The sequence below is a fragment of the Zea mays genome, chromosome 10 (assembly GCF_902167145.1).
Source record: "Zea mays cultivar B73 chromosome 10, Zm-B73-REFERENCE-NAM-5.0, whole genome shotgun sequence".
Lineage (NCBI taxonomy): Eukaryota > Viridiplantae > Streptophyta > Magnoliopsida > Poales > Poaceae > Zea > Zea mays.
The window spans coordinates 36713507-36739827 of NC_050105.1; the positions used below are offsets into that span (position 1 = coordinate 36713507).

The 26321-nt window shown below is 45.8% G+C and overlaps 1 protein-coding gene across 20 annotated transcripts; it reads left to right on the plus strand.

The window, feature by feature from the left end:
- The first annotated feature begins 686 nt into the window (after window positions 1–686).
- On the plus strand, window positions 687–25766 carry LOC100193180 (uncharacterized). 20 transcript variants are annotated; one of them, XR_004852971.1, is made up of 9 exons: window positions 695–1074; window positions 2030–2412; window positions 2568–2643; window positions 13897–14219; window positions 14305–14697; window positions 15460–15551; window positions 15636–15778; window positions 17005–17082; window positions 25325–25766. XR_004852971.1 is itself a non-coding variant. In XM_008663177.4 (9 exons), the coding sequence occupies exons 1-9, from the start codon at window positions 861–863 to the stop codon at window positions 25368–25370; spliced, it is 1686 nt and encodes a 561-aa protein (XP_008661399.1). In that variant the 5' UTR covers window positions 695–860; the 3' UTR covers window positions 25371–25766. The 20 variants fall into 20 exon arrangements, 17 of the variants coding, with proteins under 17 accessions (XP_008661398.1, XP_035818780.1, XP_008661399.1 ...); XM_008663177.4 differs by having other exon boundaries at window positions 13897–14157; XM_035962890.1 differs by adding an exon at window positions 13099–13762 and having other exon boundaries at window positions 707–1074; window positions 2233–2412; window positions 13897–14697.
- Window positions 25767–26321: the final 555 nt, after the last annotated feature.

Consider the following 26321-nt stretch of genomic DNA (forward strand, 5'->3'; position numbering starts at 1 on the left):
TAGGAGCCAACGACAGCTGAGCGGACACCTGCGACTGCCTCATCATGTCTGCAGGAGCTGCAACCAAGTCTGACGTGACATGAATCAACGAGGTGGGATGCGCCTAAGGATGAAATGGAGAAGGTAGGGGGAATCCGGACGCGGGCGAGATGGGGAGGAACGTCGTGGTCAAAAGCAGAGAGCGAGGGGGATGGGAAATGGAGGAGACGGAAGGGCGGGTCAGGATGCCAGAGAAATGGAGGAGAGCATACCTGCGAAGACGACGACACAGCCTCAGCGGATGGTGGCATCAGAGGGTGGGGTTGAAACCCTAAATGGCAGCACGAGTGGTCATAGGATGCCGATGACTTCTTTAAGATGAGGGGACTTTGGTCGCTTCTTTCAAACCGTTGTGGGGTGCGAGAACTGATCCGGCGAGAACTAGAAGTAGAGGCCTCGAGTCTGCACATCGCGCCCAAAAAACGCCAATAGTAAAAAAGAATAATGAGTATAAAAGACGTTAGGAAATTAATGTATGTGGATGAGTCTTATAGGACGGAAGATTCAATTTGTGAGCCCAAGAGAATTGGATGTCAATGGTTAAATTTTTTTACATTTTTTTGAAAAAAAATCTCTTTACAATTCTCGAGAAAAAAAGAAAAAGAAAACTCAGCGATTTAAACCCGCACATACATCGGTGTGTTGCGGTGAGAGCCGGAATATACCCGGTTGCTCCCCCTTGGATCCTTGTTTGCTTCCTGCTGCCTGGCCTTCTCTCCTCCCCAAAATCAATCCCTCGCCCACAAAGGAGAGCCAGCCAAACCTTCCACCTCCTCCATTTCCAGCCCCGTCCCCACACCAGCTCGCGTAACCTCCTCCCCATGGCTGGAGGCGGCGGCGCAGGCGCGGGCTCGTCGTCCGGCGGCGGCGGAGGGGGCGGCAGGGAGGGCGACTGGGACTGCGGCAGCTGCGGCAACCGCAACTACGCCTTCCGCTCGCTTTGCAACCGCTGCAAGCATCCGCGCCTCCTCGTCGACCCCAACACCCCGCGCGACTCCAAGTGGCTACCCCGCGCCGGGGACTGGATCTGCACCGGTAACACCTCTCCTGCCACGCTACCCTTCATTATTACCCAGCCCTGAATCACCCGTCACTTGTTGTAGATGCAGGCTCTCATCCATCCCTATGCAGCGCATTGATAGTCTAGTGAATCTAGCATTTCTCCTTCATCCCTTGTGTTCGCTCTAGGTTTAGTATGTTGGTATAGCCCTGGTTATTATTGTAGACTTTGGGTCTGTTTGGATTCAAGATCTAATTACTAGCTAGCTAAAATTAGCTAAAATTGATTCTAGTGCATCCAAACAAGAGGGCTAATAGACGTGCTAATTTTTTAGCCAAGTTTTTAACTAGCTGTTAGCCAACTAGCTAGCCAAACTCAGCTAGATTTTAACCCATCTAGTAGCCCTAACTCATCCAAACATGATCTTTTCTAGTCATGCAGACAACATTTTAATAAGGTAAGTTAGTTGCATTTGAAATGATGAGTGTTTATTTTTTAAAACAGAGCAGGTGTAAATAAAGGAACTAGAAACTTCATTCAAACTAAGAAAGGAAACTCTACAAATTATTTGACCACCGCTCCTTAAGCTTTCCATGCAAATCAGTTCAATCACCCTCTTTGATCTAGAATTTTTTGACCAAACTGTATACCTCTCTTATAAGCACTGTAATCAGGGTAGTTAGTACCACTATATGTTCTGAAAGTATCTTGGATGATCTTTGTTTGTGTTTTAATTGTTGCTACTACCTATTAGAAATATTTTCATTATTCCTTCTGTTTATTTTGTTCATTGAATGCTGCTATATGTAGATAATATTAGAAAAAAACTTTACCAATGAATGTGCTAAGTAATGACTAGTGTGCGTGTGTCTATTCCTTTCTATGGGTTTGTGCGTGATGGCTGGTCATGGTGGTGGTGGGTGTGGGTGTGCTTCGGTGCGTTTTGCTGCCTACTGTGCTGGTTGGTTTATGCGGCAAATGGATGAATAGGTTGCAGTAACAATAATTATGCATCCAGAAAGAACTGCAAAAAGTGTGGCTTGCCCAAGGAGGAAGCAGCAATGCCAGCATTGCAAATGGCAGGGATGGCTATGCCAGCTTATGCAACTTATATTGCAAGACTACAAAGCCTTGCTGCTTCTGCTTCTGCCTATAACATGAACTTTGGGATGGCTGCCAATTCACCTTTGCAGCAGCAACTACTTGCAAATGCAAACTGGCCCTATGGGATGGCTGGTAGATATGGGATGCAATCTTCTGGTTGGCCATTTGGCAACGGCAACCCAAATCAGTTTTTAGGTGTTCCAAAGGATTGGCGTAATGGAGATTGGTTCTGCAGCTGTGGATCTCATAACTATTCATCTCGTACTCAGGTAATTATAAACTACGCTAATCTGGTCCAGTTGAAATCATAGATAGCCTTAACAAATGTTTCTCAATTTTGGCTGTGCACTCTGACCTTTAATGTGTTTTTGGTTCAACTTTTTTCTGTAATGCATTAATGCCCTCCTTAATCTCTCTTTTTCAGTGCAAAGAGTGTGGTGCACCTGTACCATCGAGCATTCCCTCCACAACAATGAAAGCTACATCTGATGCCTCTTCCAGTAAGACAATCAGTTCCTCAGTTTTTACAATGTTCTTTTATTTTAACCCATACAAAATACCTACTCCTCTTTTGGAATAATCGCTGCATGTTTACCACTCCAATAGTGTGCATGCTGTGATTGCTTTGCCAGGTGTGGTTTAGTCACTCTAATTGTCAAGGTTAATAGCTGACTACTGCTTTCACATCTGTTGGGGTTTTCTGCCAACTTCTACCGAGTTACACTGGTTAGACTGTTGGAGAAACTCCCATCATCAGTCTGTACAAAAACGGGTACGCTATGGACTAGCATATCTACCACGTTCAACCAAGATAACATATAAGTACAAAATCATTGATCGCTACCATTTGACTTGTAGCGCAGCAGAAGAAGAGCACAACGATGTAGTGTAAGTAGTCGTATGTTCTCGTATGCCAGGAGTAGCAACACGTTCACTGCTTATTACGTTCGTTGTCGATCAACATCGCAACAAAAACAACAATATTACCATTCGTGCGGGGACGAGAAGTCGCGACGCCGGTGTGCTAGGCTGCTAGCACAATACACACAACGAAAAGAAGGGCAGGTGTGGTGAACTCTAGGGACAGAGGCGATGGTGGCTATGATGTGTCTCCTAGCACTTCAGCCCCTTCGTGTGTGTGTATATATATATAGGTATATTAGGAGTCCTGGGCTAGGGATAGAGGCGATGGTGGCTAGGATGTGTCTCCTAGCACTTCAACCCCTTCGTGTGTGTGTCTATATATATATAGTTTGGCGTGCCCGCTGCACCCACTCGTCAAGCCAGGCTGTCGGGTGCGCCCCCACCCCACGTCTGTGCATGCCAAAAAATAGGAAGACATGCATGAGTCAAACATGTTTCCTTGCATTCACGTAAATTTAGAAAAGAGATAAGTGACAGTTTATATTTTTAAATGCTTTTCCTCCATAAATAGAGGATCGCTGCAACAGACATCAGACATGCAACTAGACTCGTCAAGACCAATTTATGATATATACTGATACTAATTATTCTACACATTGTTGATATTTATGCAATTCAGTACACTACGTATAAATCTGTTACATGCTGCATGCACAAAATTAGGATGACAAAAATGTATGATGAAAGAAAATAGATTGTCATGTATGGAAATAAAAAATTGTATTTAATGCTTTATTTCCTCCATAAATATAGGATCGCTTCAACAACCATGTAGCTAGACTCGTCAGGATCAGTTTATGATATATACTGATACTAATTATGCTACACGGTGTAGATATTTATGCAATTCGATACACTGCGTAAAAATCTGTTACCTGCTGCATGCGCACAAAATTAGGATGACAAAAATGTACGATGAAAGGAAATAGATTGACATGCATGGAAACAAAAAATTCTATTTAATGCTTTATTTCCTCCATAAATATAGGATCACTCCAACATACATGCAACTAGACTCGTTAGAACCAGTTTATGATATATACTTATACAAATTATGTTACACGGTGTAGGTATTTATGCAATGCTGTACACTGTGTTAAACATCTGGCAAGTGGTTCACTGGTGGACGCATCTCCAGGTCCGAGCGTAAAAATCTTAAGTTTTGAGCATAAAACCCCTCGGTTATAAGCGTAAATACCGAGCCAATATGAGGTTCATATCTATGGTGGGTTGTATTCACGATCCTATTTTTATGTTAATTCCGAAAAATATGGGAGTCACATCCATGGGGTTTATATTTTTATGCAGATCCAAAAATTATGGCAGATTTGTGGTGGTGTAGTATTGTATGGTTAAGACTTATAAGACTTATGTATCGTGTGGTTGAGAGTTGAAACTTATTTGTGGATTTGTGGTGCGTAATTCTGCCTATATATATTTATACGATGTATGATTATTGTGTGCTTTCCGATTTATAGGTTGAACGGCTATATGTTTTCTGGAACCATATATAGGTTGAATGCCTATATGTTTTCTGGAACCATATATAGGTTGAACTCCTATATGTTTTCCTCAACATTTGCAACTTTAAGACCCCGTGCTAAATTATCAGACCTTGAACTGCATAAGATCCCATGCATCTGGAGAGTTGTTCATGATAGTGGTGGCAGAATTGTCAAATTCATCAACAAAACCATTGGTTGCATGCATCAGCGCAACCAATCATGCAGAACGTACCCAACAAAGAAAAGTTCTTTACAACTTAACACTATTAGAATGTTCTTTACAACTTAACACTATTAGCCACTACTTCAACTAATGCAGGGGCTAAATCGACCAGGGCTTCCAAATTTTCTGTCCCTTGAGGAACTCCAGTTGCAGCAACAGGAAAATTACATAGCCAAACTTACATCAGTTCACCACTGCTTGGCTATCCATTGCTGACCAAAAGAACTACATCAGTTCATAACCACTGCTGACCAAAATACCTACATCAGTTCACCACTGCTTGGCTATCCATTGCTGACCAAAACAATTACATCAGTTCATAAGATTTGCTACTGCCGACCACAGCCCCATGTTGAAACAAGCGTGTGAGCAAACACTACAGCTGAAATCATTTTTGACCTACAAAACTTACGTTTATTAACACCTGAGCACTTGCAACAAACGAGATGAAGTGATCATGGCTTCATCAATGGTACACACATTGATTTGGACTTTTTCAATGGTACAGGCGATTCGGACTTTGAAGTTCTTCGATTCTTTCGTTTTTTTATTCGAATTTGACTCCATTTTTTACTTTTCGTGCTCTACACATTTATTTTCTCCACTCCCGGGTACAAATTTTTCCTTAGTCGCACTGTTAATTAGTAACATGATGTATGGGGCATATGACATTCTCTTAGATGTGTGCATGTGATTGTTTTCCATCTCCTCCAACATGTCTACTATGTCAAAAGGCTTCCCGAACAAAATATGATACAGTAGGACCCTACTTGATTCGTGAACCTTACTTTTATCTCCAATCAAAGGATTGATAGTCTTTGTAATAATCCGGTTTAATGAATAAACTTGGTTACCATCTGCACTCATGAGCTCTTTTTCTTGTGCATCAGTCAATTGGCGCTTAATCTTAATATTGTGCTCGGACGGAACATGGAGAACCTTTTGACAAAATCTCTTTGTGACAGTAATCTTCTTATTTATGCCTGTCATCCAAGTCAGTGAGGTCCTACTTTGATTTATGGACAATGTGGAGTAGAACTGTTTGATCGGCTCTTCATACCAGTTCTGTTTTATAGCCATCAATTCATGAAGACTAATGTCACGACTTGCTTTCTCAACATATGGCATCTTCGGTAAACGTTTGATATTTTTCCAATCGATCCATTTGTTGTCAGCACATTTCTTCTTGCTATAAATACTGTTGTATAGATCCATATGCTCGTTGGACCAAAAACGCCCATCGCTTGCAGATCTGACCTATTCATATAAATTTACAAATTTAACCAATTTCAAAGACTTCTTCCGTTTTGAATTTTTGTAGCTCACAGGCGTCCTGGCTACAGCCTCAGCTAGTTGGGGCAAACCATCTAGAAGGTCAATTTGAGGACGGTCTTCTTCCTCTAGTGTAGCCGCTTCTTCATCTGTGAGTTGAGCACCTGGAGCAAACTGACTGAGACGGGCCCTCTCCCTTGATGGACTGGGCGAGAGCCGAGCAAGATGCACTTGCTCTGCATGTGCAGGCTCTACAACCTTTTCATCTGTTAGTTGTTCACCTGGAGCAAAAGAAGGACTGAGCGAGAGCTGATCAAGACGCACCTGCCATGTCTTCTCTACAGCCCTTTCTGACTGCACAGGCACCTGCTCTGCATGTGCAGGCTCTACAACCTGTGCCTTGTCTGGTATTGTGGCACGGTTGTCACCTGTGAGTTGTGCATCTGGAGCACACTGGCATTCAATGTTCCATCGTGAAACATTGTCTGTCACCTGTGAGTTTTGCATAAGTCTAAACTGATCCATTGTTCTAGCAAGAAAATCATCATCGCGAGTTTTAAGGAAACATTCACGATCCTTCGCGTCTTTGACATAATCAGACCATGTTGAATTACTGTCAAGGTGAGTCGTTTCATGTCCAAGGATCCACATGGAGTGCCTGTGGAAGAAATAATTATTTAGATGAGTATGTACTGGGATCTTGAATTAACTAAGTATCCAAAGGCTGATCCTTTGCCAACAAAAAAACAAAATTTAATTAAACCAACAAAAAGGAACAAAAGTTAACCTACTTTGCTCTTGTCAAAGCCACATTAGTTCTCATAACACAATCAAGAAAGTATATATTCCCACCATTATTTTGTCTAACTGTTGAAAGGATTAATGTCCTTCTCAGCACCTTGACATGAATCAACAGTGCATACTTCAACAGAAAGAAAGTCATACTTTTCATAACTCTGAATTCTTTCTTGCAAAGAAATTACTTGGGCTGCATATGGAGATACTATACCAACGCTGGTTTTCTTCTTCTGCTCGGCGCATGCTGTAGTGGTTATAGACCAAAAAAACATGGATGTCACTTAAACATATCAACTTTAATGAAACTTACATGTTCTTTATCAGCTCAAATGTTAGACTTACCTTCAGCAAGTCTGCCAACAATATTTGCTACCACAGCAGCTTCAACAATATTTTTAAGCCCTGTTTATTGTTTTCTTCGAAACCAACTTCAACATGGATGAATGAATAAGGACCATACATATGACCATCGAGATAAATATTGTTATAGTCCTTAACGTTGAGACCATCTATAATTTTTCCTTCATAAAACTTTTGATTTGGAAACTTGCTGATGGAAGGGTGCATTCTATATTGAATATTTAGCATGTGCTTTGGGAAATCAAGTCCACTTAATCTCTCAAAGAGGCTTCGCCCAAACCTGTTCTCTTTAGCAATCTTATCAGTAAAGAGAAAGTATTAGCAGTCTATAAATAATTATTGGTAACACAAGGAATCAAGGATACATTCAAATGGTCTTATAAGTTATAATGAATACACACCGTGCTCTTTACCACTGATTGTAGTTGCTTGTCATCCCAACAAGCACCACATGTTTTATCCCACTAGTTGCAAAAGGGATTAATGATTCACATTCTTTTAAGTATGCTGCCTCATCAATAACTAAGATGTGGAATTTCTGATTTTCCAACCAACTAGACTTATAGAGAGTGCAAAACACAAGTCTTGCATCTTTTGTTTTGATTGTTTTGAAGAAACAATTTTGCTCTTAAATATTTCTGACATTTTTCCATTATCAGCTTTCTTCTTCATGCGGTCCTCATTAAGTACATTGTAAAGCGTCGGGATGGTTTGCCCCAACTAGCTGAGGCTGTAGCTGTGATGCCTGTGAGCTACAAAAAATTAAAAAGGAAGAAGTCATCGGTTAAATGCGTAAATTTGTATCTACAAGATAGAACTGCAATCGATGACCGTTTTTGGTCGAACGAGCATATGAATCTATATAACAATATATATATATATAGCGAGAAGCAATGTGCTGACAATAAATGGATCAATTGGGAAAAGATCAGATAAATTCCTGGAATGCCAGATGTTGAGAAAGCATGTCATGACATTGGTCTTCATGAATTGATGGCTATAAAACAGAACTGGCATGAAGAAACAATCAAACAGTTGTACTCCACATTGTTTGTAAATGAAAGTAGGACCTCGCTGACATGGATGACAGACAAAAATATGAAGATTACTGTCACAAAGAAGCGAAAGCTGCAGATAGGGAGATTTGTTGTCACAGGACCTGAGAAGTGCAAGATCGAGAGACTGAGGAGAGGAGGATGGAAACCTAGTCGTCAGGAGCGGCAGACGCGTTCTCGGCTGCCAGGAGCGAGGGCGTGCCTCTCCCGTTGCTTTCCTTCTTTTTTCTTTCTTTTGCCCATTTTCTTATTGGCCGGAGTGTCCAATGTCCAGCATTCTCTGGAACTTACGGGAGGATGTGAGAGGAAAAAAAAGAAGGCAGAGTACACACCGTTTAAAAGGCATCCAATGGACTCTATTAAAAGGCGACGTGGACAATTTTGTGTACTCCGTTTGGTATCCAACGACTGAGAAGAAGTGACGTGGCAAACTCACTACACGGCATGGTGCATAGCTTTTACTATAGAAATTTAGCCACTGCACAGAACACCTCGGTCTCCGCCGCCGCCGTCGGCGTGCCCCTTCTGGCCTTCACTGTCCGCATTGAAGTTCTGCCCCTCTCTCCAACCTCCATTCTCTCCCCTAACAAATGAAGGGCGAGTCCTCTGGTCTGGGCCCGGACGGCAGTGGCCATGCGCGGAGATCCAGCCGAGTCCTCTGCCTCCAAGTCGCTGCCCCCGAGCCTGTCTAATCGCAATTGCTCTGAGTCACTGGCTACAGCCGCCCGCGTGCCCCTTCTGGCCTTCACTGTCTGCATTGAAGTTCTTCCCCTCCCTCCATTCTCCCCCCAACAAATGAAGGGCAAGGGCGAGTCCTCTGGTCCGCGTCCGGACGGCAGTGGCCATGCGCGGAGATCCAGCCGACGCATTGCCGGCAAATTTTCTTACAAATATAGCCGACGCATAGCCGACCCATATTCTTGCTGGATCGGTGGTGGCTCTTTGGTGAGGTTCAGCCGTCGCATCGCCGGTTGCAGTTCTCGTTTGACTCGGTCTTCACCTTGTCGGTCCAGTCGATTGCCAGGTACCTCCTCTTCCTTCGCATCTGCTGACCACAAAGTAGGGTTCTTGGGTCCTAGGGTTTTTAGTTCTTGTGGAATATTGGAATTCAGTGGTAAATTATAGAGCACTTAATAGGATTGCTTGCTACAGAAGTATCAAGTGTCAGCTTTGTCTCAGCACCTAATCAGTAATTGCCCAGTCCAATAAATAGTTGTAATATTTTGTGTTTCACTTCTCTGACCATTGTTTAAAATTGTTGGGGGCGCAAGGGATGACATATCACCCTGGAACACCGATACACGATTTTCTTGCAGAAACCCATACAATACTTTCATAACAGATGGTTAAACTCCTTGCATCTTTTTTCCCTTTTAGGTTGGAGGGATCCGTTGGACATGGCATGGCCTGATGTATTGGACACACTTTTCGTGGATGCGTGTTTCAAAGAGGTTGAGAACGGCATCTATGTAATAGAATTCACTCACCTTTTTTGGCAGAATGTTACAAAATCCATTAATAACACACGAATATGACTATTCCACTTAAGGATCTGCAAAATAGGTTTAAATATTTCAAAGATTTGTGGGGACGGTACAATAAGCTTACGCGACAGTTGTCAAGTGGCGCAGGCCCGATAAAGCTCTCACTTGAAGAGGTATCTCACCTGAACATTTCAGTCTTTCTCTATTTATAGAACTTAACACTAACTGACGCTTTCCATTGCAGATAAAAAAAGAACTTGAATCGGGTAAATACGAACGTATGTTGCAATATTTGGATCAGCTCACACATATATTTATAAGCTGTGATGAGCATAAGTCACCATCAGTACCTGCGTATCGTGCCAATATTAGATGTGGGAACTTAAGTAGTGCAAGTACTGGGAAGCGCAGCATTGACGAGACCTCTTCCAGCCATGTTCGGCAGAAGAGCTCGAAAGTTCATTTGGCTCAGTCATTACAAAATGACATTACCCACGAAGATGCAATGCAATATCTTAAAGACCATGACATCTTAGGTGGTACTTTAAAATTTTGTATAGCCAATAAGTTACTTAAAGACTATCAAAATCTGACCACGTTCTCCCGTCTGAAATCTCTTGAGGAAAGGATTAGTTTCCTGGAAGGAACCTGAAATTAAAATCTGATGGATCAGTTTCCTACCAGTAACCTGGAAATTAGAATCTGATCCCTCTTCCTTAAAGGTAATCCAGTTTGTTTAGGTCTTCTGTAGTCATGTCAGTTATTTATCTTGTTCCTGTGTTTTTTTGCTAGTCTAGTTTGGCCTTAAAATCTAAGAGGCCAGCTAAAAGCAAATACATGTCATGGAGACTGTGTTCAACCTTGGTTTCTTTCTGTTTACATGTTTTTCTATCTTCTGAAAGTAATGATGATTGTATATTGCTTTCTTTGTAATAGACTAGCAAAAAAAGGTGAGTGAATTACAATCCGTCTGAAATCTCTTTCTTTGAAGTATTTAAACCTATTTTGCAGATACTTAAGTGGAATAGTCATATTCGTTTGTTCATTAATGGATTTTGTAACATTCTGCCAAAAAAGGTGAGTGAATTCTGCTACATAGATGCCGTTCTCAACCTCTTTGAAACACGCATCCACGAAAAGTGTGTCCAATACATCAGGCCGTGCCATGTCCAACGGATCCCTCCAACCTAAAAGGGAAAAAAAGATGCAAGGAGTTTAACCATCTGTTCTGAAAGTATTGTATGGATTTCTGCAAGCAAATCGTGTATCGGTGTTCCAGGGTGATATGCCATCCCTTGCGCCCTAACAATTTTAAACAATGGTCAGAGAAGTGAAACACAAAATAGTACAACTATTTATTGGACTGGGCAATTACTGATTATGTGCTGAGACAAAGCTGACACTCGATACTTCTGTAGCAAGCAATCCTATTAAGTGCTCTATAATTTACCACTGTATTTCCAATATTCCACAAGAACCTTAGGACCAAGAACCCTACTTCGTGGTCAGCAGATGCGAAGGAAGAGGAGGTACCTGGCAATCGACTGGACCGACAAGGTGAAGACCGAGTCAAACGAGAACTGCAACCGGCGATGCGACGGCTAAACCTCACCAAAGAGCCACCACCGATCCAGCAAGAATATGGGCCGACTATGCGTCGGCTGTATTGGTAAGAAAATTTGCCGGTAATGCGTCGGCTGGATCTCCGCGCATGGCCACTGCCGTCCGGGCGCGGACCAGAGGACTCGCCCTTGCCCTTCATTTGTTGGGGGGGGGAGAGGGAGGGGGAGAACTTCAATGCGGGCAGTGAAGGCCAGAAGGGGCACGCGGGCGGCTGTAGCCAGTGACTCAGAGCAATGGCGATTAGACAGGCTCGGGGGCAGCGACTCGGAGGCAGAGGACTCGGCTGGATCTCCGCGCATGGCCACTGCCGTCCCGGCCCGGACCAGAGGACTCGCCCTTCATTTGTTGGGGGAGAGAATGGAGGTTGGAGGGAGGGGCAGAACTTCAATGCGGGCAGTGAAGGCCAGAAGGGGCACGCCGGCGGCGACGGCGGAGACCGTGGTGTTCTGTGCAGTGGCTAAATTTCTATAGTAAAAGCTGTGCACCATGCTGTGCAGGGAGTTTGCCACGTCACTTCTTTCTTCTCAGCCGTTGGATACCAAACGGAGTACACAAAATTGTCCACGTCGCCTTTCAATAGAGTCCATTGGATGTGCAGGGAGTTTGCCACGTCACTTCTTTCTTCTCAGCCGTTGGATACCAAACGGAGTACACAAAATTGTCCACGTCGCCTTTCAATAGAGTCCATTGGATGCCTTTTAAACGGTGCGTACTCTGCCTTCTTTTTTTTCCTCTCACATCCTCCCGTAAGTTCCAGAGAAGGCTGGACATTGGACACTCCGGCCAATAAGAAAACGGGCAAAAGAAAGAAAAAAAGAAGGAAAGCAACGGGAGAGGCACGCCCTCGCTCCTGGCAGCCGAGAACGCGTCTGCTGCTCCTGATGACTAGGTTTTCATCCTCCTCTCCTCAGTCTCTCGATCTTGCTCTTCTCAGGTCCTGTGACAACAAATCTCCCTATCCGCAGCTTCCGCTTCTTTGTGACAGTAATCTTCATATTTTTGCCTGTCATCCATGTCAGCGAGGTCCTACTTTCATTTACAATGTGGAGTAGAACTGTTTGATTGTTTCTTCATGCCAGTTCTGTTTTATAGCCATCAATTCATGAAGACCAATGTCATGACATGCTTTCTCAATATCTGGCATCTCAGGAATTTGTCTGATCTTTTCCCAATTGATCCATTTATTGTCAGCACATTACTTCTTGCTATATATATTGTTGTATAGATTCATATGCTCGTTCGACCAAAAACGGTCATCGCTTGCAGTTCTATCCTGTAGATACAAATTTACGCATACCTTCCCGACACTTTACAGTGTACCTAATGAGGACCGCATGAAGAAGAAAGTTGAGAATGGAAAATTGTCAGAAATATTTAAAAGCAAAATTGTTTCTTCAAAAAAATCAAAAACAAAAGATGCAAGACTTGTGTTTTGCACTCCCTATAGGTCTAGTTGGTTGGAAAATCAGAAATTCCACATCTTATTTATTGATGAGGCAGCATACTTAAAAGAATGTGAATCATTGATCCCTCTTGCAACTAGTGGGATAAAACATGTGGTGCTTGTTGGGGATGACAAACAACTACAATCAGTGGTAAAGAGCACGATATGTCTTTATTATAACTTATAAGACCATTTGAATGTATCCTTGATTCCTTGTGTTACCAATGATTATTTCTAGACTGCTAATACTTTCTCCTTACTGGTAAGATTGCTAAAGAGAACAGGTTTGGGCGAAGCCTCTTTGAGAGATTAAGTGGACTTGATTTCCCAAAGCACATGCTAAATATTCAATATAGAATGCACCCTTTCATCAGCAAGTTTCCAAATCAAAAATTTTATGAAGGAAAAATTATAGATGGTCTGAACGTTAAGGACTATAACAATATTTATCTCGATGTGCATATATATGGTCCTTATTCATTCATCCATGTTGAAGATGGTTTCGAAGAAAACAATAAACAGGGCTTAAAAATATTGTTGAAGCTGCTGTGGTAGCCAATATTGTTGGCAGATTTGCGGAAGGTATGTCTAACATTTGAGCTGATAAAGAACATGTAAGTTTCATTAAAGCTGATATGTTTAAGTGTCATCCATGTTTTTTTGGTCTATAACCACTACAGCATGCGCCGAGCAGAAGAAGAAAACCAACGTTGGTATAGTATCTCCATATGCAGCCCAAGTAATTTCTTTGCAAGAAAGAGTTCAGATTTATAAGAAGCATGACTTTCTTTCTATTGAAGTATGCATTGTTGATTCATGTCAAAGTGCTGAGAAAGACATTAATCCTTTCAACAGTTAGACAAAATAATGGTGGGAATATAGGCTTTGTTGATTGTGTTATGAGAACTAATGTGGCTTTGACAAGAGCAAAGTATGTTAACTTTTGTTCCTTTTTGTTGGCTTAATTAAATTTTATTTTTTTTGTTGGCAAAGGATCAACCTTTGGATACTTAGTTAATTCAAGATCCCAGTACATACTCATCTAAATAATTATTTCTTCCACAGGCACTGCATGTGGATCCTTGGACATGAATTCAACATGGTATGATTTAGTCAAAGACGCGAAGGATCGTGAATGTTTCTTTAAAGCTCGCGATGATGATTTTTTTGCTAGAACAATGGATCAGTTTAGACTTATGCAAAACTCACAGGTGACAGACAATGTTTCACGATGGAACATTGAATGCCAGTGTGCTCCAGATGCACAACTCACATGTGACAACCATGCTACAATACCAGACAAGGCTCCAGATGCACAACTCACAGGTGACAACCGTGCCACAATACCAGACAAGGCACAGGTTGTAGAGCCTGCACATGCAGAGCAGGTGCCTATGCAGTCAGAAAGAGCTGCAGAAAAGACATGGCAGCTGTGTCTTAATCAGCTCTCGCACATTCCTTCTTTTGCTCCAGGTGAACAACTAACAGACGAAAAGGTTGTAGAGCCTGCACATGCAAAGCAAGTGCATCTTGCTCAGCTCTCGCCCAGTCCATCAAGGGAGAGGGCCCGTCTCAGTCAGTTTGCTCAAGGTGCTCAACTCACAGATGAAGAAGCGGCTGCACTAGAGGAAGAAGACCATCCTCAAATTGACCTTCTGGATGGTTTGCGGCGCGGAGGCCGGCTGCGGGGTTCCGGGGCAGCGCGTCTCGCGGAGGTGCGTAGACGACGGCGGAGCGGCGTCCTCACCTCCATGGCGTCGCTGTCGAGCAAGCACCACGTCCTAATCCAGGTGCTGCTCGCCCGCGGCCCGCTCTCTGAGCGCGACTTCCACGCTTTCATCGATGGCGCCTTTGGCAAGAACACCGGTAAGTCATCCTCAACTCTTCTATTTATGCGTCATAGCGCAACAACTGTCTAGCCTCCAACCACTTATTTGAATTATTTCATATATGGCTTGCAGCCAATGATCAACAACTGTTCAATGATACGCTTTGGAACATCAACAAAGAACTCGCATTTGTGAGCTTTGAGTTGCGAGCATTCATCAATCAATATGATGGAATGGTGTACTACAGAGTGGTTAATAATGTTGCTGACAAAGAGAGAGAGAGAGAGAGAGAGAGAAAATGAGAAAAGAAATAAAATTAGGGTTCAAACTGTGACTGGCTAGTTTGAAACCACTAAGCTAACTGCTCTTTTGTGTTCTTAGTGTGTGCCGTGGTCCATATGGATTATGGACCACCCACTGGGTCCACCCCTGTGTAGATCATGATTGTGTCTAGGCATATAAACAACACAAGTCAATGTTTCAAGAATGACACAAACTGCTTAAGAACAGAATCAGGGGTCTGCCATCCCTTGGTTGAGGTTTATGTGGCTATGGGTATCTTGGTGGTGGTGGTGCCGGCAAGTCTGTGTGTGTGTGTGTGGGGGGGAGGGTTACATAGAACTTATCTTCTCGTGAAGGTGATAGTAAATCTAAATCCATGCTTCATTCAGGGGCTGCAGATATTCTCAGTTGTTATTCTTTGTTATGCTTAATGTAACATTACAGTTACTGTTCCTGTTAATTTTAGGTTGATGTCAACAGATTATTTCTTCTTCATTCTCAATCTTGCTTGTTTCAGCATTAGGAACTAAGCGGTTGGCTTCAGAGGACCTGGCCAATGACTGGGATAATAAAAGGCTAAATCCAGGAAATGACAATTATCCACTTTCAGTATGTATTTGTAGCCCTCTTTAACTGATGTGACTAATTGAATAAATGCTTTCTGGTTGATTTTCTTGTTTAATTTGATTGCAGACAGGAGCTGCAAATAATTTATTTTTGGGTATTGAGCAAGGAGCTGGAAGCAGCAATGGCCAGTCTGCCTTTCCCAAGTTTGACAATGGGAGCTCAGTGGCATTACCATCTGGGCAGGGAATGTCTGGTCTTATGGGAAAAGGGTACAACTTCAACCTAAATCGAAGATACTTTAGTTGCAAATTAAATATATTTATGAATTCTAATCTTGTGTCAACTTCATCAAATTGTTGAGAATGTTATGATTTAAGGGCCAACAATCATCATCACATTAGATATTCTTATAAAATTTATTATTTGCAAGATAGGGATCAGGGTAGAAAAATACTGAGAATAAACATAACATTATACGTCATAGACTCTGTATGGGCGGGGCAGGGGTCTGGGGGGTTTCTTGACCTGCATGAGATCTTAGCAAAATGCCTGGATGCTGTCTTAGTCCTCGCATGTCTAGTTTTTTAATACTCCCTCCGTCCCAAAATAGTAGGCGTTCTAGCACTTGGTTTTTATGTCTATATTCAAATGAATGTTGTTGAATCTAGACACATACAAAACACATGCTTCAAGAATTGTATGAACCCACTAATCCCCTAAAACGACTGCTATTTTGAGACGGAGGGAGTACATTATAGGAAATAGCTAAGTGGAGTTGGCTTTAAAGTTTTGAACTGCAAATAGTTTTGAGTAGGTATAGTTGCAGTAGAGAAAGGAAACTGAAAACAAAGTTAATGAGCCCATGACTGATCAACATTTAAGGAAATTGTACAAAATGCATGTGCGGTCCTTGAATTTGGCATGATGTGTCACTTGGTTCCTGAACTCCTAAAATCAGGAAAACAAGTACTGGAACTTAGCCGACCCATTTAAAATTGAGTTTGAGCATCCGATATGAGCATTCACGTCAGTGGTATTTGGATGGGCCAAACCTGGATTCGGATGGGCCGGTCAAGTTTAAGTACCCGACCCGTTTTACTGGTTTTGAGAGTTCGGGGACGCAAGTGACATAGCATGCCAAGTTTGAGGACCACAGATGCATTTTACTCTCTAAATAAATCTGTTGGAGCATTTTGAGAAAAGTAGGGGCAGTGAGGGAATGACTTATAGATGTGATTATGTTAGTACATTATTTGAAATGGGCATTTTTACTATATACCCCCCATTTTAGGAAACATTGCAATACGTTATAAATTTTAAGTTCCATAACTCATTATCAAGATTCTACCATAGTTCAATGGGCACTTCATGAAAATTTCTGGGTTTTACAAATATGTTTCACCGGCATAGCACATGATTTGCATAACTAGTTTACTACCATCTGACAGAATATGGGTTAGCTAATTGTATCACGTATGCTCTTGCATCCTACTAGGGCAAAATGGCGTGACGGGGACTGGTTGTGCAACAACTGCAACAATCACAACTATGCATCTCGTGCGTTTTGCAACAGGTATACATTAAGGCATCTTTTTGTTTAACCTCACTGCAGACTACAGTGCATTGTGTCAGTAACTCAACGTTTAATAACTGAATATACAAGTCTCCCTGGATTGTCGTTTTCTTACTCAGTCAAGTGCAGTGTTTAGGTCTAGGATTTTTGCATGGGGTATGCCAGATCAAAATTTTCATATCTAAACTGGTAGAAACTATTTAGCAATTCAACAAAGTACCATAGCAATTGCTCCATAATTTGGTATACAGATACTAAATATCATAATGATAAATTTTAAATTAGTAAATAGAGTAATCAACCAATACGTCCTGACTAATTTCTACAAATCCTGATGGAATAAGTCTTGAGCATCTAGAGGACAGCCTGCTTTTGACTGTCCTCTGTAGTCCTTTAGCATCTAGAGGACAGCTTGACTGTCCTCTGTAGTCTCTTTAGCATCTAAAGGACAGCAGTCGCTTTTTGACTGTCCTCTGTAGTCGCTTTAGCATCTAGAGGACAACAGTCGCTTTTGACTGTCCTCTGTAGTCTCTTTAGCATCTAGAGGACAATCCTGTTGTGTAGTGTGTGTGAGAAGGTGTGGTAGTGCAGCCCCTAGGGCTATAAATATGTGTCCCCAACCCCTCTAAGGGTATGGCATTGTGTAGTGTTTGAGAAAATAAACAGAAAATTGCCCCAACTCATAGTGTCATCCTCTTGATGAGAGTTAGAGTCCCTCTACTTACAAATTGGTATCAGAGCCAAACTATCCTGCAGCCTAAACATCTCTTGCTCATCTCCTTCCCGCGCCTCTCCCCACACTCAGTCGGCAGCAAGAGCTCCAACTGTTCCTTCCTCTCCTGCTCAGACGAGCAACCTTTCGTCTGAGACAGCCTTTTCCACACGCAGCGACCCCTCACTAGCCCACCATGTCCCTACGCTCGGCCACTTCGAGTGCGCGGCGCCAGCAGGAGGCCGAGGTCGCCGCGGCACAAGAACGCGAGCGAGCAGCAGCAGCGGCTGCAGCGACAGCGGCGAGGGCAGCACGGTTGGCAGCGGCGGAACTGGCAGCGGCGAGAGCGGAAGTAGAAGCAGCGGAGGCGGCGGATGCTGCACGTGCGGCGGCAACAGAGCTCGAGGTTCTGCGCGGCAGTAGAGCTGGCAGCTCTGCTTCTGTCGACGACAACACCGACGAAGAGCTCAGGCTGGCGAGGGAAGCAGCGCGAGAGCAGTCGGCACAGTGGGCAGCCGCGCATCCCCATGGGGGCGCGCGTGGCGGCAGCCCGGATAGGCGCCGACACGCTGACGGCGCTCCAGGCGGGGGCGCACGCGGCGGCAGCCCAGACGGGCGTAGACGCGCCGGCGGTGCTCCCGGCGGCGGCGACCGAGTCGACGGAGATCGCGGCCTCTACAGGCGGCGCGGTTCTCCCTCCCCGGATCGGTACCATGGCCGCCGCATGGCCCAAGCCATTGTCAGGGACATCGGTCCCGGCGGTGGGTGGCCTACCCTCACCAAGACCAACTACGTCGAGTGGGCCTCGGTGATGAGGGTACGGCTCCAGGTTCGCCACATGTGGGAAGCAGTTCGTTACGACGACGTCGACTACCACGAGGATCGGCGGGCGCTGGATGCCCTCATTGCTGCAGTCCCGCCCGAGATGCAGTTTTCGCTTTCCCAGAAGCGGACTGCCAAGGAGGCCTGGGACGCCATCGCTGCGACCCGCATCGGCAGCGATCGGGCCCGCAAGACCACACTGCAGGCACTTCGCAAGGAGTGGGAGAACCTGGCCTTCAAGCCAGGTGAGGATGTTGATGACTTTGCTCTCCGCCTCAACACTCTGTTGCAGAAGATGGTGCAGTTCGGCGACGACACCTACGATGAGGAGAGAGCTGTTGAGAAGCTCTTTCGTTGCATCCCCGAGAAGTACAGGCAGATTGCTCGCTCGATCGAGTCTCTACTAGACCTCTCCACGATGACGATCGAAGAGGCGATTGGTCGCCTCAAGGTGGTCGACGGCGACGAACCACATGCTCTCTCTGGGCCTATCACTATCGGCGGGAAGCTACATCTCACTCGGGAGCAGTGGGAGGCCTGCCAGGGTGACAAGAAGAAGGGGGAGTCCTCCTCGACACGAGACCGCAAACGCGGCAAGCCGCGTAAGGCGCGTGGAGGCGCCCAGGCCGGGGCACGAGGACATGCTGAGGGTGGTGCACGTGGAGGTGCCCAAGGCGGCGCTGTCGGCAACAAGAAGCCGGCACGAGACGACGACTGCCATAACTGCGGCAAGCTTGGCCACTGGGCCAGGGATTGTCGACAGCCACGACGTGGCCAGGACAACGTCGCACAGGCGGAGGCGGAGGAGGAGGCCCTGCTCCTGGCACATGCAAGCATCGAGCCATCTCCAGCGGCACCGGCCGCAGCGGCACTCCACCTTGATGAGTCGAAAGCACGCGCTTTCCTCGGCGACGGCTCCAACAAGGACATGATCGAAGGATGGTGCCTCGACACCGGCGCCACTCATCACATGACCGGCCGACGGGAGTTCTTCACCGAGCTTGACTCTAGCGTTCGAGGCTCTGTCAAGTTTGGGGATGCCTCTGGCGTAGAGATCAAGGGCGCCGGCTCAGTCGTCTTCACCGCCGCGTCTAGTGAGCACAGGCTGCTCACCGGAGTCTACTACATCCCCGCGTTGAGGAACTCTATCATCAGCTTGGGACAGCTGGATGAGAACGGTTCGCGTGTGGAGGTCGAGCACGGAGTCATGAGGATCTGGGATCCCTCTCGTCGCCTTCTTGCCAAGGTACGCAGGAGTCCAAATCGGCTATACATCCTCAATGTGAAGGCACAACCTTGCTGCCTTGCTGCTCGTCGAGACGACGGGGCATGGCAGTGGCACGAGCGCTTCGGGCACCTTAACTTCGAGGCCCTGAAGCGGCTCAGTGCCAAGGAGATGGTACGAGGCCTGCCGTGCCTTGACCATGTGGAGCAATTCTGCGATGTCTGCGTGTTGACAAAGCAGAGACAGCTCCCCTTTCCCCAGCAGTCGAGCTTCCAAGCCAAGGAGAGGCTCGAGCTCGTGCATGGGGACTTGTGTGGCCCGGTGACACCAGCCACACCAGGAGGACGACGCTACTTCTTGTTGCTCGTCGACGATCTCTCCCGCTATATGTGGGTGATGATCCTTGGCAGCAAGGGAGGCTGCGAACACCATCAGGCGTGTGCAGGTCGCTGCGGAGGCGGAGTGCGGCCGCAAGCTGCGCGTGCTGCGCACCGACAACGGCGGCGAATTCACGGCGGCTGAGTTCGCGTCGTACTGCGCGGATGAGGGCGTTCAGCGCCACTACTCCGCGCCGTACAGCCCGCAGCAGAACGGCGTCGTCGAGCGGCGCAACCAGACGGTTGTGGGGATGGCTCGGGCTCTCCTCAAGCAGAGAGGAATGCTAGCTGTCTTCTGCGGAGAGGCGGTGGTGACAACGGTTTACATCCTCAACCGCTCGCCCACCAAGGCTCTCAACGGGATGACACCGTACGAGGCTTGGCATGGGCGCAAGCCGGCGGTCTCTCACCTACGGGTCTTCGGCTGCCTCGCGTTCACCAAAGAGCTTGGCCACATCAGTAAGCTCGGCGATAGGAGCACCCCGGGGGTGTTCATTGGCTACGCGGAGGGCTCGAAGGCCTACCGCCTCCTTGACCCAAGAACACAGCGTGTCCGCACGGCGCGCGACGTAGTGTTCGACGAAGGGCGAGGATGGGCGTGGGACAAGGCGGTGGACGACGGCACGACTCCGACGTACGACTTCACCATCGAGTACGTCCAATTTGAGGGAGCTGGGGGAGTAGGCAACTCTTCTCCGAGCAGGTCTACCCCAGCCCCCAAGTCTCCACCAACTCCAGCGCCACACTCTCCAGCTCCTGCTACAACGAGCTCTTTACCACCATGCACTCCAGCCACGACTCCGGCTACAGCGAGCTCTTCGCCACCACGTACTCCAGCACCGACGGTACCCTCTCCGGGAACGTCCTCTCCGACACCAGCTCGTGTCGAGCACGACCCAGTGGAGCTCGTGACCCCTCTGTCCCGCGACGAGGAGCGCGTCGACGCATGCTACGACGGCGAGCCGTTGCGGTATCGAAGGGTGGAGGGCCTTCTCATCGACCCGTCGGTGCCAGGCCGTGCATCTCGCATTCTGGCAGGAGAGTTGCATCTTGCATGCGACGATGGTGAGCCTCGGTCTTTCGCGGAGGCCGAGAAACTTGCGGCTTGGCGTGCCGCGATGCGGTCGGAGATGGACGCGGTTGAGACGAACCGCACCTGGGAGCTCGCTGATCTCCCTCATGGTCATCGTGCGATCACTCTTAAGTGGGTGTTCAAACTGAAGAGGGATGAAGCCGGCGCCATCGTCAAGCATAAGGCTCGCTTGGTGACACGTGGTTTCTTGCAGCAGGAGGGGATCGACTTCGACGATGCCTTCGCCCCTGTAGCATGGATGGAATCCGTGCGACTCCTCGCGCTGGCAGCCCTGGAGGGCTGGCATGTTCATCACATGGATGTCAAGTCGGCGTTTCTTAACGGCGACTTAAAGGAGGAGGTCTACGTACACCAGCCGCCAGGTTTTGCGATCCCTGGCAAGGAAGGCAAGGTGTTGCGCCTGTGCAAGGCCCTCTACGGCTTGCGACAGGCACCAAGGGCGTGGAATGCCAAGCTAGATTCCACGCTCAAGAGGATGGGCTTCATGCCAAGCCCGCACGAGGCGGCCATCTATCGGCGGGGCAATGGAGAAAATGCCCTGCTGGTGGGTGTCTATGTCGACGACTTGGTGATCACCGGCGCCAAGGATGCAAAGGTGGCAGCGTTCAAGGAAGAGATGGAGGCCACCTTCCAAATGAGTGACCTGGGGCATCTCTCCTTCTACCTGGGGATTGAGGTGCACCAGGGAGACTCTGGGATCACACTTCGCCAGACCGCCCACGCCAAGCGCATTGTTGAGCTGGCTGGGCTCACCGACTGCAACCCAGCTCTCACTCCGATGGAGGAGAGGCTGAAGCTGAGTCGCGACAGCACGACGGAGGAGGTGGATGCTACACAGTACCGGCGTCTTGTGGGGAGCCTTCGCTACCTCGTCCACACACGACCTGACTTGGCATACTCCGTCGGCTACGTTAGTCGGTTTCTGCAGCGACCGACGATGGAGCATGAGCAGGCTGTGAAGAGGATCATCCGCTATGTTGCGGGGACTCTCGACCACGGTCTCTACTACCCGAGGTGCCCTGGGGAGGCACACCTTGTCGGGTACAGCGATAGCGACCACGCCGGCGACATCGACACCAGCAAGAGCACAAGCGGGATTCTCTTCTTCCTCGGCAAGTGCCCCATCAGCTGGCAGTCGGTCAAGCAGCAGGTGGTGGCCATGTCCAGCTGCGAGGCCGAGTACATAGCGGCGTCCACTGCTTCGACTCAGGCTCTCTGGCTGGCTCGACTGCTCGGTGATCTCCTCGGGAGAGACACTAGAGCGGTGGAACTCAGGGTGGACAGCCAGTCCGCTCTGGCATTGGCCAAGAACCCCGTGTTCCATGAACGGAGCAAGCACATCCGGCTGAGATACCACTTCATCCGAGACTGCTTGGCAGAAGGGAGCATCAAGACGCGCTACATCAACACCAAGGATCAGCTTGCAGACCTGCTCACCAAGCCCCTTGAGAAGATCAAGTTTGTTGAGCTTTGCTCCAGGTCCGGGATGGCCCAACTTTCTCACAGGACGACGCCCAAGACTTAGGGGGAGAATGATGGAATAAGTCTTGAGCATCTAGAGGACAACCTGCTTTTGACTGTCCTCTGTAGTCCTTTAGCATCTAGAGGACAACTTGACTGTCCTCTGTAGTCTCTTTAGCATCTAAAGGACAGCAGTCGCTTTTTGACTCTCCTCTGTAGTCGCTTTAGCATCTAGAGGACAACAGTCGCTTTTGACTGTCCTCTGTAGTCTCTTAAGCATCTAGAGGACAATCCTGTTGTGTAGTGTGTGTGAGAAGGTGTGGTAGTGCAGCCCCTAGGGTTATAAATATGTGTCCCCAACCCCTCTAAGGGTATGTCATTGTGTAGTGTTTGAGAAAATAAACAGAAAATTGCCCCAACTCATAGTGTCATCCTCTTGATGAGAGTTAGAGTCCCTCTACTTACAAATCCTACATCCCGACTAATTTCTATCCTACAATCAAAACACATGCATAAGTAATCAACCAATACATCTACAATTCTACTACGCACATGTGGTTGCATCTATATCAAATTAGATCAGAGAAAACTGGGGTTAGAGCTGTCTCACCGAGAAAGTTAGGGCAGATCTGGTGCATTGGGTCATTAGATTGCGGGTTCGAAGTAGTCTCTCCGCATTTACGGGGAGAAGGCTTGCCTTGTTTATTCCTTCCCTAGACCCCACTCGTGCGAGTCTCTAGCACTGGGTCTGCACTTTTTAAAGTTTGGGTTCGAGATTTTGAGACCCTGCAACAAAGAAGAGAATGGAGAGGGGACTTCCTAGTTCTCACCAGAATACCAGATGTCTTGTCGAACCTCCTCAATTTCTCACTCCGTTGGATAGTGGGCTCGGATAGTGGGCTCGGGGTACCAGAGCAGAGTTGGAGACTGTGGCATGGGACTAGGACGACTGCTGGCTGAGCTGGTGGTGGCATGCCAATACCGCAGGGGCTGGCTCCTGTGGTTCCGCGAGCGCTGACTGTGCAGTGGTGGCGAGTTGCGGTGATCTGGAGTTTTGAGAGTTGAGACAACGACACATGGACTGAGGGTGGTCGTGGGTCTGGCTGGGGGCAGCCCACTGGCACCGAACTGCCACAGATCTGACTTGCCCTGTTGGGAGGTTCCTCGAGTGCCCTTAGCGCACTCGCGTGGAAGAAGACAGGTGGATACTGGCTGCTGTTATTCTTTTTACAGATTATTACTATCGTTGGGATTTCGATGCAGCCTCTCCAAAATTGCATGGGGGAAGGCTTGCCTCGGTTTATACTTCCCAATATCCCACTCATGTGGGAGCCGTCAGCACTAGGTCTTTTTTTAATTAGTATTGTTGTGCTGGACCTATGGTATCCCATACCATACCTGTGTAGCCCACTGGATCTGCCACTAGTCAGGTGTACCAGTGAGTTTTGAGGTCCATACTATCCATAGTCACGCTATATCTTATTATCTTGTGCTAGGGGCATCCTTGTGACTTTTGAGGTCCATAGTAGTGCATAGTGAAGCTACCATAATGGAGAAAATTAAGTGACACATGATTTGTTCAATATTTTTTGCCATTATGCTCATGTAAATGTTGAGGTGTTCCTATTAGTTAATTAGTCTTCGATATTGTAGCAAAACCATAATATTTCTACCAAAAGGTGTATCATCTGAATAGCTCTATTCTTAATCTTAATGAACTTTGGCAAGACAATCAATACAATAGTGCAAAACTATTTTCTTGAATATGCAGGAGAGAATATGCAGGAGAGCTGTGTATCATTTCATTAAAAGGAGAAGAGAAACAAGTACCACAAAACACGAACACACACCCAAAATAGAAATTGAGATTACATTCATGCCAGTTTATAAGACAAAGGACGAGCACCCATGCATCTGTGTGCATGTATGTGTCGTGTGTTTTTAGTGGTGTTGTACTTTAAGTTCTCTTAATGCAATGATATACAACTCTCCTGTGTATCTGAGAGAAGAAAAAAAGGTACCGCAAAACCAAAATAGGAAATATAAATTGTCTCTGTTTATGACTTAAGATTTGCATTTCGTTTTCTGTTCTTTTCACAAAATTTGCAATTTGTTTCTTGGTTTCTCATACTATTTGAAGAAGCCCTAATCAAATATATGGTCTTGTATTGCTTACTGTTGAAATTCTTAAATTCTTGTTTAGATTGAGGAAAACAAATTCCTTGTATATAGCATTGGTTTTGATCAATTATTTTTGGTCAGCTAGGTCCATACCTTGTAGAGCCACATCTAGGTTGGGTTAATATGAATTGTAGATGGGATCTTGTCCCGAGTCCCGACTAGTAATTCACGATGTCCCTGGTCATATTTGGGAATGAAATTTATTCTTCCTGCAAAAGAAATCTGTCTCACTGCAATTATTCACCAATAGGATATTGTCGTGTGGCAGTGACTAACATTGTTTCTCTATTTACACTGCTTACTGTTTGCTACCTATTTTCCAAATGAATCAAATTGTTCAGTGGTGCTGACTGCAATTACCTGTGTTTCAGGTGCAAAACTCAGAAAGAATCTGCAGTTCACCCTGGTGTGTTATAGCTTGCTGTTGGATTATTTTGTTCCAGGATATGTTGCTGCCTGTTCTAGCTCCTTCCTCAAGGCTGCGGTTTGAGTTTTTTCGATTCTGCAGTGTTTTTGCTGCTCTAAAATGTTTGTCTCGATATTTCATTAGTGCTTGTTGAAGTTCCCCATTTGTTTATGGTATAAGCGCTTGAATAAAATGTTTCTGGAAAGTACCGGCCTACAATCTGGATTTTGGCAAAATAATTGAATTAGTTGTTGTACAATGAGGCAAATTGTCTTACGTTGTACTTGATGAACTCTGGAGTATTATCACTCGTCGGGTTGAAAAGGGGAACTATACAATGTAATTTCAGTACAGATTATTATTTTTTCCTGAGAACTCCAGTTGTGCTGTTATGCGAGTTTTGCCCATTCAGAATACTTTTGATGCATTCATCAGAATTCGGCTGTTACTTTTTCATCTTTTATGCCCCTTTGCATCTATTAAATTGCCCTTAAGCTATCTCCATCATATCTATATTCAAACTCTACTGTGCGAATAGTATAGTCTACAGTGTAGAACGGTACGAAACAATGTTTTTGGATAAACTTTGAGTAGATTGCTGCTGACGGCCTTAGAGTAGTAGAGAGTAGTAGAGATAAAAGATGTATTGAAAAAAATGTAAAAAACTGCACAGTTTTAACTCGTAAGTTGAGGCTAGGAAAGACGTGATGCTATTTTAGAAACCGAAAAAAGACGGATGGTAGAATCATTTTACCCTTGGTGTTTGAGTATAGATAAGACCTTGCTCTGAGTATAAATGGAAAACCTAAAATCTGTGCAATTCGTCGAAACTAATTTCCAGGCCTCTTGAATTTGCTCTGAGGTAATAAAGTTTTTGTTGGTCAACAGATAGGATGTTTGGTTTGAAGAATCAATCCATATTAGAGGACGTTTGGTTTGAAGAATCAATCCATACTAAAAAT

What these genes read in the sequence shown, in the direction of transcription:
- LOC100193180 (XM_008663176.4), top strand. Translation starts at nt 861, where the DNA reads ATGGCTGGAGGCGGCGGCGCAGGCGCGGGCTCGTCGTCCGGCGGCGGC. An exon ending in CGGGGACTGGATCTGCACCG is followed by an intron (nt 1,075 to 2,029) that starts GTAACACCTCTC and finishes ATGGATGAATAG; the next exon opens with GTTGCAGTAACAATAATTAT. An exon ending in ACTATTCATCTCGTACTCAG is followed by an intron (nt 2,413 to 2,567) that starts GTAATTATAAAC and finishes TCTCTTTTTCAG; the next exon opens with TGCAAAGAGTGTGGTGCACC.